This window comes from Cyprinodon variegatus, unplaced genomic scaffold, assembly GCF_000732505.1.
Source record: "Cyprinodon variegatus isolate N-32 unplaced genomic scaffold, C_variegatus-1.0 Scaffold1183, whole genome shotgun sequence".
NCBI classification, from domain to species: Eukaryota; Metazoa; Chordata; class Actinopteri; order Cyprinodontiformes; family Cyprinodontidae; genus Cyprinodon; species Cyprinodon variegatus.
Genome location: NW_015151636.1, coordinates 207,390 through 222,349, shown reverse-complemented (window position 1 = coordinate 222,349; position 14,960 = coordinate 207,390). Strand labels below are relative to the sequence as shown.

General features: G+C 39.0%; 1 protein-coding gene across 1 annotated transcript in view; it reads right to left on the bottom strand.

Annotated features, from left to right (window-relative positions):
* Window positions 1-751: 751 nt before the first annotated feature.
* The window catches only part of vstm2a (V-set and transmembrane domain containing 2A), a 97,503-nt gene continuing 83,294 nt past the window's right edge, over window positions 752-14,960 (bottom strand). The window contains exons 3-4 of the mRNA XM_015401097.1: window positions 5,918-5,968; window positions 752-1,154 (exon numbers count right to left, since the gene is read on the bottom strand). Of these exons, the coding sequence (XP_015256583.1) occupies window positions 756-1,154; window positions 5,918-5,968 (450 nt within the window). The 3' untranslated portion in view covers window positions 752-755. The remainder of the gene's footprint in view (window positions 1,155-5,917; window positions 5,969-14,960) is intronic.

The window sequence follows — 14,960 nt, the reverse complement described above, 5'->3', positions numbered from 1 at the left end:
CTACCTCTTCCTCTGGGCACAGACTGAATTTTAACACCCGGTTAGTGACTCACACACTGATAATCTTCCTCTGCCAGATTAATGTGGTCACTAACCTGTGTTTTCTTCCTGGAGAGGTTCCTGCCTTAGTTGCCCTAGCTGTTTTTTGCAAATCTGTCATATCTAATAAACATGTTTTAGAGATCATACTTTCTCCTTGTCTGAATACTGGGCCCTCTATTCTGAGCCTTGGCATGTTGTCTTTCTGGTTGTGGCTAGTAATGTTAAAAAAGCATCTTTAGGTCATCACTCTGGACTGGCAGATTCCAAACTCTGGTTTGACTGCTTGTCTCTGTCAATGAAGGATTCCGCCAAATCATGACATTCATCATTGACTTTACATGCTGACCGGCATCTTCAGAAACTCTGAGTTTGCCTGTTTACCTGTTAATTAACTATAACTTCCAGTTCTAGTTATTTGATATAGGTATAATCTTCTGGTGAATTGGCACAACATGAATTTGTACAGTAACTGTACCACTGTACCACAAATTATTTTTGTGGATTTGTGATGAAATTCAGTGAAAGACTAAAGAAAAAATAATGTTGCTTTATGTCTGACCAATGTAAAAAGATACCCACAAGAAAAAAAGTAGCTACTTAGGAAATGCAACGATTGGATGATATAGATGTTCAATACTTATTCATTAGATGAAATAACGAGAATGTCTGGCCTTACTTAGTTAGTCATACAGTAATGGCAGCACCTTGAACATTCAATATGTGAAGTCACTGATGTATGAATTGCATTGGGTTCCACAATGGACCAAGCTCCTACCTGAGCTGGGGATGCGTTTAGCTGTATTGGAGGATGTGTGGGAGGTGGATGTGGAGGCCACCCTCTGGTCTGAACTCATGTTGTCTTGGCTCAATGGTGAGGTGGACTTTCTTGGCTTATTATCTTTCAGGTGCAGTGGGGAGCTCTTCTTGGCGGGGGGCAGTGGCCGTCGAGGCCTGGCTGTGGCGTTGACCTTAAGCCAGGCTTGGGCTTTGTATTCCACAATCTCTCCATAGTTGGCTCTGGTCACCCGGCACTCATAGAGTCCTTCGTCATTCTTGCTGACTCTGGAGATCTGTAGCTTGTGGGAGATGTCATTGCCTTGGACCTTCACTGTCTGTTAGAGAGATTGAAAGAGACAACTGTCATAACCAGGGAGTGGAACGATAGATCTTATTGTTTCCTCAAATGGTTGTGGATAATTTCTATGTATGTGCTTTGATTCTCGGTCGTAGGAAGCTTTATGTTCCTTCAGATGTAGGTAAATAATACCTGTTTTTATCTTTTGGATATACTCATGCTATTTCTCTAAAAAGTGAAATGTCTCAAGTTTTAGTAGCAGTGAGAGGGATATTCTATCAATATCTTCTTTGACCAAATTGCACACAAAAAAATGTCAATCTAATGAAGTCTGACCAACTTATATCTACCCAAAAAGTGTTTTTGGTCTTGTTTTGAGATTGACATACTAAGAAAGAACAGATACTATTGGATTATCAATCTTCTTTTAAAAGGATTCTACTTATAATAAATCCAATAATCTGCTAGTACAGTAGAACAGTTACTCTTGGTAAGACTATTTGAAATCCTTATATATATTTATTCTTAAAGCAAGTGCTTTTGCCAAGAGCAGATTATGGTACTCATAAATAATCTTTTGCTTCAAGGAGAACAGAAAAATCTTTTAGATAAATTTAACTCGACAGTGACTGATGTTGCAAAATGTACTTACATTTAGATATTTTGTGTGCAAATTATTGAAATTAGGCATTCCTTAGCATAATTCTACATGGTTAGACATTCCTTCCATTAAATTATATTTTTAAGTGTAAAGCATTAATAAATTAGAATTAACGGAATTTGGACTAAGAGTTTAATGTAAATTTGTGACAGGTCTAAAGGAGGTGATAGGTACATGCCTGTACCAAAAAGATCAGAATCCACTTGATTATGAAAAATAAGGCGATATGTGCACCAATTGTCCATCTTGGTACTGCTTTGACTAATAAGTTGACATAAACAGATACAGTAGCAGCCATTAACAATGGCCCTTCCCAGCCGAATGGCAGCCAACTTCCCTGCAACTCCCGGTAAAATCCCCTCCAACTCCCAGCCCCTGTAGTGACCCCCCTCTTGCATCTTGTTGCCAAAAACCACCCATTAGTTGTAGCATTAGTAAACCTGGCAACTGTCTAGCAAACATTAGGAGTTGGGAAAACATTCACATCCCTAATAAAAATATTAGGATACTGTCTGTCAGCTTATTTCATAAAAGTTTTCACATCCATCAATACAAACAACTGTGAAGTTGTGCTTTAAATCAAAAACACATTGTAGAAACGATACTTGCAGGTTTAAGGATTCTGATGATTTTTAGTTGGATATCTGAAGGACGGGGAATCACATTCACCTGAAATCTAGCAGCTGCAGAGGCTTTGTGGAGAAACACCTTCGCATTGTCAGGCTTCATTAGGAGAAGGGCTGGAGCCCTGCGAGCTGCACACAGTGACTTTGAGCCGAGCCTTTTTACACCTAAGCCCTGGGCTATTTTTGAATTCTATCTCGCCAGAATACAGAAAATATCAGACTGAGCAGAAATCCTAGCTTGGGTTCTGCAAGCAGATCTGTTGTACTGTAGATCTGCTTAGCTCATGTCACCATAAATGAAAACCACTCAGCGCTACAGTATGTCCACATTTCTGCCTCATTAAAACATAATTTCAGCTCATTAAATCTCTTAAAATACATTCAGTAAGACCATGATGCTGTTGAACTTTCCGATTTTAATCATTTCAAACAAGAAATGTAAATGACATTTACTGCATAATTCAAAGCTTAGTATTTTGGTTTTCCTTCATTTAGACAGAGGCTCTACAGTCATTTAAAGGGACAGAAGGTTAAAAGTGGAAGCAGAAAAAAGCCTGACTCAACACACAGTACAGACAGGACCGGATTTAGGAAATTTGGGGGCCAAAACAAAAACAGAAATCAGAACACTTAACATTATAAGCGTTCTGATGGCATTTTCGCAAAAGGATTGTAATCAAATACATAATTAATGTGCACAAGAGTTTTATGGGGTCCCCAGTATTTTTCCTTATATATATATATATATATATATACATATATACATATATACAAAGCCTTTTCATACTTTTGTAATTCTATTTTCACAATTTATTTGCCATTGGATTGATGTAACTTCTATTGAAAATCCATTATGAAACAGAATAGAAATGTGCTTCTGTGCTTAAACATTGTAGGTCACATTAGCATGACCCCAATTTAACGTTTTTGTATGAAGTCAGAATTCAAAACGGCCCATGTGTAATAAATACTCATAAGAACAGCTTTATTTAAACACACTTATGTAAACTACTCTCAAGGCGCATTTTGAACATTTAATGTATGCAGATTTAATAGCAATAAGCCCCAAATTTTCTGCTTTCCTGGCTAGCTTTTTTAGGTGCATGTAGCCTTTCACCAACTGGAGAATGCACCTGTGATTCGCTACTGCCTCTTGAGAAGGTATTATTTTTCTGCTGGTTGTGGCTAGTAACATTCAGAGCTGGGTAGAGTAACAGAAAAATGGTAATCAAGTGAAAGTAGTACTACTTCAACGTGCTTTTTGCTCTACACAGAACTCTTCTACTTTCTGAACTTTAGTCAGCTCCTTTGTTTCCTGTGAAAAGACAATTAGAAGAAATTTAATGATACTATTACTTGGTTTTGGTGCTCAGACCTCAGCAGGAAACATAGTGCTGAATTTTGATTGATATGCATGAACAGGAGCAAAGAATAGGGCTGCCCACCCCCCCACCCCCCAGCAAATGTTAGCATTAGCATCGGTAGACCTGGAAACTGATGGAAAACCTCCCAACAGAGGGATAGAACGAGAAAATAGGGCCATTTCTCAATATGTGCAGTTGTGTGTTCTAATGTACTGATCCAATTCACAAGAGCACAAGACTGAGAAGGATAAAATCCCCGGATGTAGTTCTTGCCGTTCCCTCTTTATCAAGGATACATCAGAGCAGACTTGTCCGTTTGTCACTATACGATCCTTCCTGGAAGCACAATTCTTCCTCATTTGCTCTTCCAGATATACATCCAGGTCGCCCTGGATTTTACTTTGTTAAAAACACCTAAATTAGTTTTTCCCACCCTTAAAATAGTAAGCGTACTAAAATATAATGTGTTAAAGGTTAATAATGATTTTCTTGAGAAAGTAAATGCCTTAAGTTCTTTCCTGTTTTATCACTCGTCTCTGCCTGATCTGCACCGGAAATGGGATCCTACGCTACCTCCGGGAGCTAACTTTTACGGCTTTGGATTTAAACATAAATCTAGTCTTTTTGAGTTTGATGTTTTCCTTGCGTGTTAACATTATGGTATATAGTGCGTAATCTAAAGAAAGAAACAACTAAGATGCAGATAAACATGGTTTACTCGTATTTTGACAGCTGATCCAGCATGCACTGCGGCAACAGCAGTTTTCAGTGGAGCGCTCATAGCGCTGAGTATTAAGTTAAAAGTTCACTGTACTGTTGCCTTTGCTCTGAGTATGTTTTAAGATTATTTGAGGCAAAAACTTTATACGTTTAAGCGTCATTATATGACCCAGCTATTGACTTAGTGCAAAGTTAAAAAAAATTATTTGAATCTAACATTAGCCTGTCTTCTGCAGCCGGGACTCTGATGGAGATTTTTTTGTTTCTTTTTTTGTATTTGTCAAAACTTTAATTTGATTTGTGTTTATCTTAATGTGTTAATCATTATTCCCTCACCAAATTAAAAAAGTTATAATTTATTTTTATCTAAAGACTATTAATTACAGGAGGTGAAATGCAGCTCCAAGCTCTAAGTAAGTCATTTTTTTCTTACAATAAATGTATTTTCTTGAATTGAAGAGGTAAGTGAGACACTTTGCCAATAGAACAAGACAACTTACATTTAAAATTAGATTTAAAAAAAAAACAATTGCATTGTCTTATTTCAAGTGCATATTGTATAATTACCTTATTTTATAAGTAGAAGTATAAACACTAATTCCATTGGCAAATCATCTTATTTACCTACTCAAATCAGGGGTAAATTAGCTTAATTTAAGACCTTTTTCCTAATTTCTAGATAATTTTTGCAGTGAGGACTTTAGCTTTACAGTTACACTTCTGTTCAAATTAGATCATCTTTTTTCTGCGTATTTTCCCAGAGTCCAAACTTTCCTGAGTTTTTGTCAAGAATGTATAAGAATGTCACAAGAACACAACTCCATACTTGTGTTCTTGTGAATTGAGAGAAGGCCTAGGTCAGCACCACTGCAACACTTACTTGTTGGGAGGAGCTAAATTTACAGCTATATGCTTTCATTTTTGTTTTGTTTTTTTTATTTCCATGCCCTTCAACAGTATTTCATATTTCATCAGTTGCTAAATTACCCAAACTAAGGAAAGACATTAAAATAGTAATAGCTGATTGAAAAAGATGCCCTGAACACAAAGAAATGAGGACATTTCCCTAATAGCAGCATTGCTAATCTGTCATGCCTTAACACACACGTGTGACGACGTGAGAGCTCCAGTGTGATCACGTATTGGTTGACTGTGTGCTGCTCATGCAGCGCGGGGGAAAAGGAGGCGGAACTGTTGCTGGTGTGAATGTGTGAGTGTGTGTGTGTGCAGGAAGGGAACCACTCTGACAGTAATAACACGCTGCCACTGATTTCGCTGATTAGCTCCATTCTCTGATGGAAGGTGTATTATTCAAGGAAATCAGCTGCTGTTGTGCTGGCTCAGAGTGAGTCTCAGCCAACTCTGGTTTACAATAGAGCGTGTTAGGAGGAATCACAGTGTGGCATGCATGAGGTGTTCTTCAACTTACACTTATTTTTGTCCCCTCATCATAAGGATCAGGCTCTGGTATCATCTCCATCTGTGAAACACATGGAGACAGAGAGCATTAGCAAAGTGACAGCAGGCGGATGGGCTCTGAGGACGGGCCTTGATGTACTTTATGCATGCCTAAAACCACTAAAGGGATAACCAAAACAACATTTTAAAGAAGGCATCGTCTATCTACTGAGGCTTATAAATGTTGCAGACAAACATCAGCACATGGTTTGCGCACGGAGTGACTTCGTCGCCGGTGCCCTGCCTTTTTAAAAGTAAATGCCACTCTTCCTACTGTTACCAGTTTATTTTTAGTCTTTTGAGTGCTTCTGTGGGGAAATTAAAAGCCAGATCCCAAATGTTTCTGCAAATTGAAAGAAAAATGGTTTAAACCGGGATAAAGTGCTAAAACAGACGGTTTCAAGGGAAGAAGAAAAATATGTTAATGCTCCCGGCAGTGTCTTCTGTAGGAGTGACATCGCCCAAGGAAGCAGAAGACAAAATGTCACAGTGTCTGAAATAATCATGCTGAGGAGGTTTTCCTGCTATGATCAACTTGGGTAAAATGCTGTGGTTTAACAATATTCAGTTTCAGCTCTGTTGTCTATATAGTGCAGCTCAAGAATACACATCATCTCAAGGCACTTTACAGGCTTGGATTGATCAGGTCATACAGAAAAAAAGGAATCTAAGGAGGTGAGCTTGTAGTGACAGTCACTCTCATCTGGTTTACAGTAGTAGCCATTCACAATAGCAGCCCACTTCCCCACAACTCCCAGCAAAATCCCCTCTAACTTCCAACCACTGGAGTGACCCCCTTTTGCATATTTTTTTACTCTGAATCCACCCTTTCACTGAATTACAGGGTCTGACCAAGAGATGATGCTACTCTTTAGATCGTAATGTCCACAAATGATCACAGAAAGAATATTTTAGTACAAACACAGATGTTTAAAAAGGAACCGCAGGAGACCAGCCAAGGACAAGCCAAGGACCCATCAAAGAAAGTTGGTAAATTTTGAATGGCTACTACTGCACCTTGCAGCAATAACCCCACAAAAAAGAGCAAATTGCATAAAATCATTTGATAAACTTGGGAAGGTTGCTGTTAAAAACTGATCTCTTTCATAAGCAGGAGCTGCAACTAACAATTATTTTGCTAATCAATCAATCTGCCAATTTCGGTATAATTACCGCTTGCTTTGGCTAGCAGTGTCAGGTAAAGGTATGTTTTAGAGTCTCTATAATACAGTTAATGATTAATCAATTACTTAATTGATTAGTTGATGATGATTTCAATAGCTGATCAATCAAGATCAATCCGGTTTGTTTTAGCCTTACACACAGCCTCGTCTTCCTTCCTAACTAGCAGCACTTGCTATTTATCATGGAACAGATGGGTTTTTGGAGCTCACAACAACACAAGTGACTGCCTAGCATGTCAACCCAGCCAGCCCTACAGTACAGCAAGTGTAGCGCAACTCCGCTCAGTCTGAAAGGCCCATAAGGAGGATGAAATGACCTCAGTTTCACACCACATGCATGGTCTGCATTCAGGATATGTGCTAGCTACCTTACAGGAGCTGAAACACAATGTAGAGGCAGAGGTTGGAGAGAAAGAGAATTTAAAGGAAGAATGAAGACCGTTGTTCATACACTGGAAGCCCTTCTGATATAGAACAGTGCTATCAGCAATATCCTTATTGACGGATAAGAAATTGGGACGCATAAGAAATTGGTCTTTGAGATGTCGTTTCCTGATGTTGTCTTCATTTCTATTTAACCTGGATTTCCCTTGGTGTTGACTTTAATATCCAATGTGAGAATTTAGATAAAGGAGCACACCAGGTAACCTCTGAATTAGCACTATACACCCATTGGGTGGAGTCCTGGCAACAGACCCCTTTATATGACAAAGGAAAGCGGTGTTTGCTTTGCAGTCAGGACCCTCAAAGGCGACTGGAGAATGAATAAAGGGATACAGTCTGTAAATGGCTGAGTTCAGCCATTTGGGGAGATACTGCGAAGTCGGCTTACAACCGAGAGATGGCGCTGGTCTGACTAATCAATCTGGAAGAAGAACTTGTTTGCACACGTGCAGTGCGTGAGGTTCTGGTAAATTAGCTCATAGAAACTCATAACTCTGCTTCAATGGCAGCATTTGCTAACGAAAAATGAATTTGAAACAAGTTTGATGTCTCCCAACCTTCCGATACCTGATTGGGAGATGGCCCTGTAAGGCTAATCGCCCGTCATTACTTCCTCTATATTACACGATGCAGGACGTACAATGAGGCTGAAAGTCGCACCGATCAAAAAAAAAATTCTCTCACTACAGGAGAATTGGCCTGAAAAGGGCAAGAAATGATACAGTTTGTGCCTGGCCTACAAGGAACTTTGATCTCAGTGAGGCAGACATCTGTCATTTTCTATTTGGCAATGTAAATACCAGAATTTCACCTACAATATCACACATTAAGTAGCTTCCCTCACTGGCCGACAATCCAACATTCAAAATTTGATGAGTTGGTGCCACCCTTTGCTTTGTGGCAGTACTTTATGAGTTTACTGAAAACTTACTTGCTATGAAGATTTTTATGGAGTTTTTTCCAAGAAAAAGTCAACTATCTGACTGACAGTGTCTATTTGGAGAAGAGACATCTCGATCCTAAAAGTTTTCGAAAGCAGATGAACTACTTTCTCCCTGTGTCTCAGTGTGTCAGGCAGTTCTAGATGCTATTGTGTCCCAAAAGTATTAAATGCTGAAGACAAATCAGACCGTGACTTGACACAATGGCAACACCTGCATCATGGCGCAATGGGGATATAGAAGATTGTGACTTAAGGGTCTCAACTGAAATGCGCTATCAGAGAGGTTTTAAGGTTGCTAATGCGATTTACCTTCTGGAGTTATTGTTTTTTGGATAACACACTGAACTTCGTCCTGATTTATGTCTTTAAATCACCTGTTCTACTGCCTCCCAGTAATCCATCTATTCCAGTTTCTTTGACTGAGTCCGCCCACGCCCCCTATCTCGTTTAGAGAAGTTTGTGTCTATTCCCAAAGCATCTTACTTTCTATATAACACTGTACCTCATTGACATGAGGTCTCTCCAACATTTATTCCTACCTATTTAATATCAGTCTGACATTTAGCCAGGGCCTTAAGGATGTTTCTTATTTCATTTAACCACGTTGAAGGTCCCTTTTATTGGAATGACCTGGCCATGAAATGCAGCAGCACTGTAATAATTGTGGAATTGAAACACAAGCACTGTTCAAAGGATTTCGATTGTTGGTTTCTTCAGACAGGCCAAAGGCTTTCGGTGAAACAAGTTAGAAGACTTTCGGTTCAGATTGGAGGGCAATCCAAGTAGAGAGGGCAGAGAAACTGAAAGCTTTCCTTTCAAATTAAGTTTGAGCATGGGAAAGGGAAACACCTCTAGAGTGTAAGGTGTAATAGCTTCTAGGTCTCTGAAGAAGCATATAGAAAAGGTCTTGACCAGGCTAATAAGAGCTTTGTGAACTCGATTAAATCATTGTAGTTTCTTTCGCATTACACAAGGTTTTCAAGACTTTTTAGTGTGACTTGAAATAGAAAGTTAAGACCAACTTCACAATAAACATAAGCAAAAATGGGTAGAAACAACTTTACCCAAATGTTTATTTTAACATAAACCATTACTTTCGGGTTCCAGCTGAATTTTGAAAAACTTTCCATATACTGTAGGAAGAAAGCTAAAAACACATGATAGATATATTTTTACCAACTACTGAACTGAATTCACTAACTTTTTTTTGTTACCTACTCAAAGTCCACCATACTTCTGCTTTCATTTTAGGCGTACCGCCAAACATTCAGAGATGTGGTTCTACTGGCACTGCTGTTGATGTAGTAGATGCTGTGATGGCATTGGAGAGACAGGGATGGAACAGAATGGACAAATACCTGCTGCTTCTCAGTAAGTTGATTCTAAAGCTTTGAAAAGACTGATTTAAGACATTTCAACACCAATCAACGTCTTAATTTTATATTGAAGAATTCATTGCCTTAAAAGACTTTTTAAGGATCCAAGGGAACCCTGTTATATTGTCTGAATATTATTTCAAGAGGTCATTAGGAGAGAGGTAAACTATCACTTGGACATGTGGCCTTGACATTAAAAGACAAAAAAGAGTTATACTGCCAATGCCAAAGATTCTGTTAACATATTTTTTTATCTTTCTGGGCTGTTGGATTAAACAAGAGTACCCAGAGAGAACCTGTGCAAGCACTAGGAGAACTGCCCTTTCCTAAGGGGTGGAGTCGTTTGTCCGGTTCAATTTTCATGTCTCTAAGCCAAAACAAAGCTTGTTTTTTAATCCACTCTATAAAGATAGTTTGACTGAAAAAGCTTCCTGGATGGGAAGCGAAACGTCTTCAAACTTCGAAACAGAGTCCAATGCTTTGTTTTTTGACTTGGATTAACCCCTAGAACCCTACAGACCCACCGGTGGGTCCAGCTGCCACGTGACCTCGTAATTCTAACAAACCCCCAGTATTGATGTAAAAAACACATTTGGCACAGTTTGGTGACATTTTTGGATAAATGTGCCAAAATGGCCTCTCCGCCTAAGAAATTTCTCACTAATACCATTCTAAAATAAATATGATTCATCTGATTGAGTCCAAATTTGGTATATTTTTACACAACATTTAGATTTAAAAGTCTGTACTACTTTTTTGTGCTATAAATAATATTTTGGTAGTGTTTTGCAATGTTTATTTCAAAGAAAATTTTGGTGAGGTTCAAAAAATGCAAAATATTTTGTATTTTGTCCCTAATATTTCAGGCAGGGTCAAAGCTACAATGGTGCTGACACCAGAAAACCATTCTATGACATCTGACCTTTACAGAGGTACCAAAAGTTTCTTCTTAAATCTAAATCTAATCTAATACTTTTGTGTGTTTTTGTCAGGCAGAAATTTATTTATACCCCCTGAGTGTGTAAGAGGTTAAGAGTTAGGATTCAAACCGAAGAAAGTTACAGTAAATAAATTAAAATATGATCATGGTTCTGAGGTTTTGTGAAGAAAAATGACCAGTTATGCAACATTGAGGCATTATTGCAGCCATCTGATTGACAGTGTGCAGTTGATCTTATTGTTTTATGTAAGGACTACAACCTAGAACAGACATCAAACCCCAGTAGTTTGGAAATCTTAATATTCTAAAACGTCTCTATCCCCTCAGATGAGTCTGACCTCTGTCTTGTCTGGAGTATCATGAAAATAACAAAACAACTAAACTAGAAGAACAGCTCAATAGATCGAGCTTAGTTTGAACTCTGCAATCAGACTTTTATATGATGCAAGATGTAACCCCACACAAGATATCAAATACTGAGCAATGATATCAGAGGCAATAATCAGTCCTATCCCCCAAAAGATAAACCTCACACAAAAAAAGGAGAGAGCAAAAGCAGCAGGGCTTTATTACTCAAGACGATTCCTTCAGTAAACATAGGAAATGCTGAAAATGAAGGGCACCTGAGCCAGAAGATGGCTACCTATGAGCAATTGTTGCAGCCAGCGCTCCTTCAAGAGCTGTAATTACCTTGAAAGAACTGCGGTGCTATTCTCTGGAGGATGTTGGTCAGACAGCTGATTAATGAGGAGAATTAGGAGCTGAAGCTCCTCTCCGGGCATGCACGCAGGACTCACAATGTGACTCCTATGGACGGACCTGGCATCCTCTCTTATAAGAGACAGAGATTTTTACAGAGACGTCTTTAGGCGAGCCAGGATTAATTGTCCTCACTCTTGGGGTAAGACTGTATTAGGTCATCAATCCCAGGCCTCCTCCTTTACGGACCGCTCTAACAGTGGTTATATAGCCCATGTGTGCAGTCTATATCTGTCACTTGAGGGGGATGGAATTGGCTTCCACTGGGGGACAGGTGCTTTAAATTGGTGTATGCACAGTGGCTTCTGTTTTTGGGATAGCTTGATGAATATAACGGCTTCCCACATTCACAATGACAATGGTATTGGGTTCTAGAGATTGTTTAATCATAGCAAATCTTCTGGTACTTCCAATATTTAATCAATTAGTCTAATTTTGATAGAGTTTTAATTAAAGGTTCCTTTGATTTGTTGGGAAATTATGCTATTTTGGCTAACCCAGGGGTCGGCAACCCCAAAATGTTTAAAGAGCTATAATGGATCAAAAAACAGATCCGTCCGGAGCCACAAAAATTTAAAACTCTTATATAAGCCTTTTAAAGGCTCCAAGTGTATATTATCCCCCTATCAAAATGACTAAGTAGGCTTAACTATGTAATAATCATTCATGTTTAAATGTTAATTTTCCCTGCAGCACATCCTGGAGAAAATGACACACTATGTGACTAAACTGCTGCATGATATTTGGTGCTTTAAGTTTTGTTTCCATTACTGTATTAATATATTATGCTTTTCTTTCATCTATGGAATTATTGAAAACAATAACAAAATCAGATTTTTGTGTTATTTTTGTTTTGAATAAAAAAAATTAAAAAAAAGCAATGTGCATAAAAGGAATGCTGTAATTTTAAACCTCCACGTTGAAGGTTGCAGTGTTGCCCCGATAAGGCAATAAAAGGCAGCCAACAGTACAATAGCAGCCTTTTGATAAGGGAAGTAGGCTATTTAAACAAAAAATAAGCAGATACAATTTAGTTACAGTACATTCACCGATTTTTTTTTTCCAACAGCTACCTGCCTGTCACCGTGCCGCATTGAAATGTGTTTCACAGGCAAAACTTTGTTAACCTTAGAGGGTCTCAGGAGCAAATTCTGCCTGAAATTACATATGTGATCAAAGCAAGTACAGCTCCCAAAATATAAATTTGAAATACAATAGTTTGTATTTGTATGACAGATATGCATTGATATTTTTTCAGGTGGAAGCACTATTCTAAATGTCACCATATCTGATTTATAGCTGATAAAGAAAAAAACGAAAAAATATTTAGCCTTGCCAAATGTTTTTCCGAAATAAACACTGCAAAACACCATGAAACCCCATTTGAAATTCTGGATGAACACTCAGACTTTATAGATCCACAGCTTGACTATAACTCAAGCAGATTTGGACTGTGTTTTGGTCTTTCTCTGAATAGATAAACATGACTAGCTGTCAGTTGGGCCCTGTACCAGGCCCACCAGACTAAGGGGGTTAATAGAAATATTAAAATGTATTTATTAACACACTCTTACAGCTTTGGAAAGCATAAAGAATGTTTGTGCTCCTACAAACTATATTAAAGAAAGAAACTTGAAAAAGCTCCAAGGAGCAGAAGGGGGCGCTAAAGAGCAGTAGATTGCTGAGCCCCGTATAGACCACCAAATGAGTGAACTTTGGTTTTCCAATCAAGTCCATGGCTGCATGTGTATGCAACTGACATGGAGAAAGATCGGATTGCACAGAGTAGACCTAATGGAGGCTTTTAACACAATAATCATAGTTGCTATTGTTGCCATACATAAAAACCCTATGGAAGAAAAAAAAAACATATACCATATGTTGAATTACCATGTGATTGCTGCTACATTGCACTGCAGCTGGTCTGGAAAATGACCCACTTCTGCGGGCACTGCCAAAGTAAAGACATCCACAAGTCCTCTAGAGCTCCTAAATCTATTAACCCCCAGTTGCAAAGCGGCTGTAGTGTTTCAGTCTCCGTCTGTCATACAGAAGGAAAGTGACTAGGTGACAGAGACGGAGGCAAAACCACAGAATTAACGTCAGAATATTTATTTACATCTAACCACTTTGAACATGAGTGAAAGCACCACTAGTGCTGTAACAATTAATCATGATTAATCAATTATTGAAATAATAGTCAACTAGTTTAGTAAGTGGGGAGTGGTGGCCTAGTGGTTAAGGCATAGAGCTTGGAATCCTGAGGTTCTGAGTTTGAGACCCACTCCCACAGACTGCCAGTCTGGGTCTCTGAGCAAGACCCTGAACCCCACACTGCTCCTCGGGCGCCGCACAATGGCAGCCCACTGCTCCCCAAGGAGATGGGTTAAATTAGAGGTAAATTTCTCCAATGTGAGATCAATTAAGTTCAATTATTATAAGTGCTAAACAGCTGTTGGAGTGACCCACCCTGAGCAGGAACTAGAGCAAAGTTGTAAAAAATATCTAAACGTTTTGCATTTAAGATGAAAAAAAAAATGTTTTTGTCCATCACTATGTTGGGATCTGGAGAGTCTCCACCTTATCCAGCAGAGTGCGCTGTGGGTCTCCTGGGCTGGAGCCCTCCAGCACAGCTGAAGTTCATCAGCCCATCAGGAGACCGGCCTTTATAATCAGCAGCCAGACCTTCCTTCAACGCCGCAGTGTTGACCAAGTTTGGTTAGCGAACCTGAGCCTCTGTAACTACTAGAATCTTTGTCTCTAAGGAGAAACCCTATTCTAACCAGTCTCTGTCTTCTCGCTCACAGGAAACCTGTATCTTGTCTGAAGTTCTGGAAGAGCTTAGCCTGTTACCTGCCTGCCTGCCCTAGAGAGCCAAACCTGAAGATCTCACTCTGGAATCCACCTGCTGCTCTTAGGGACTGGACCCAACCGGTTCCCCCTCTCAGAAAGGAAAGCCTGGACCTCTTCAAGGTATTCTCAGAAACATCTGAAAACTCAACAACTAATCTGTTAACCTGGCTAATCAAACTATCCGTCTCTGCAGACGCCTGAGAATCCCGCCCGGACCAGTTTACCTGAATCCAGTTCATGTTATCTTTGTGCAACCTTTAATAAACTCTGTTGAACTTTTTATCAGTCTCCAAGTGGTGTTCTGCATGTGGGTTTGATTCCTAAACCAACCATGACACAATATGCTCTACCCAGAACTCCTCCAGTGGAAATGTTTTAGTTGCACCGGGTTTCCTTTTTATCGAAAAACCTTTGACTATCCCATTAATAATAAAAAAAAAATCAACAGTTAAGTTGATGTACAAAATAATCATTAGTTGCAGCCCTAGTGGAATAAATGTTGGATTTAATTATCT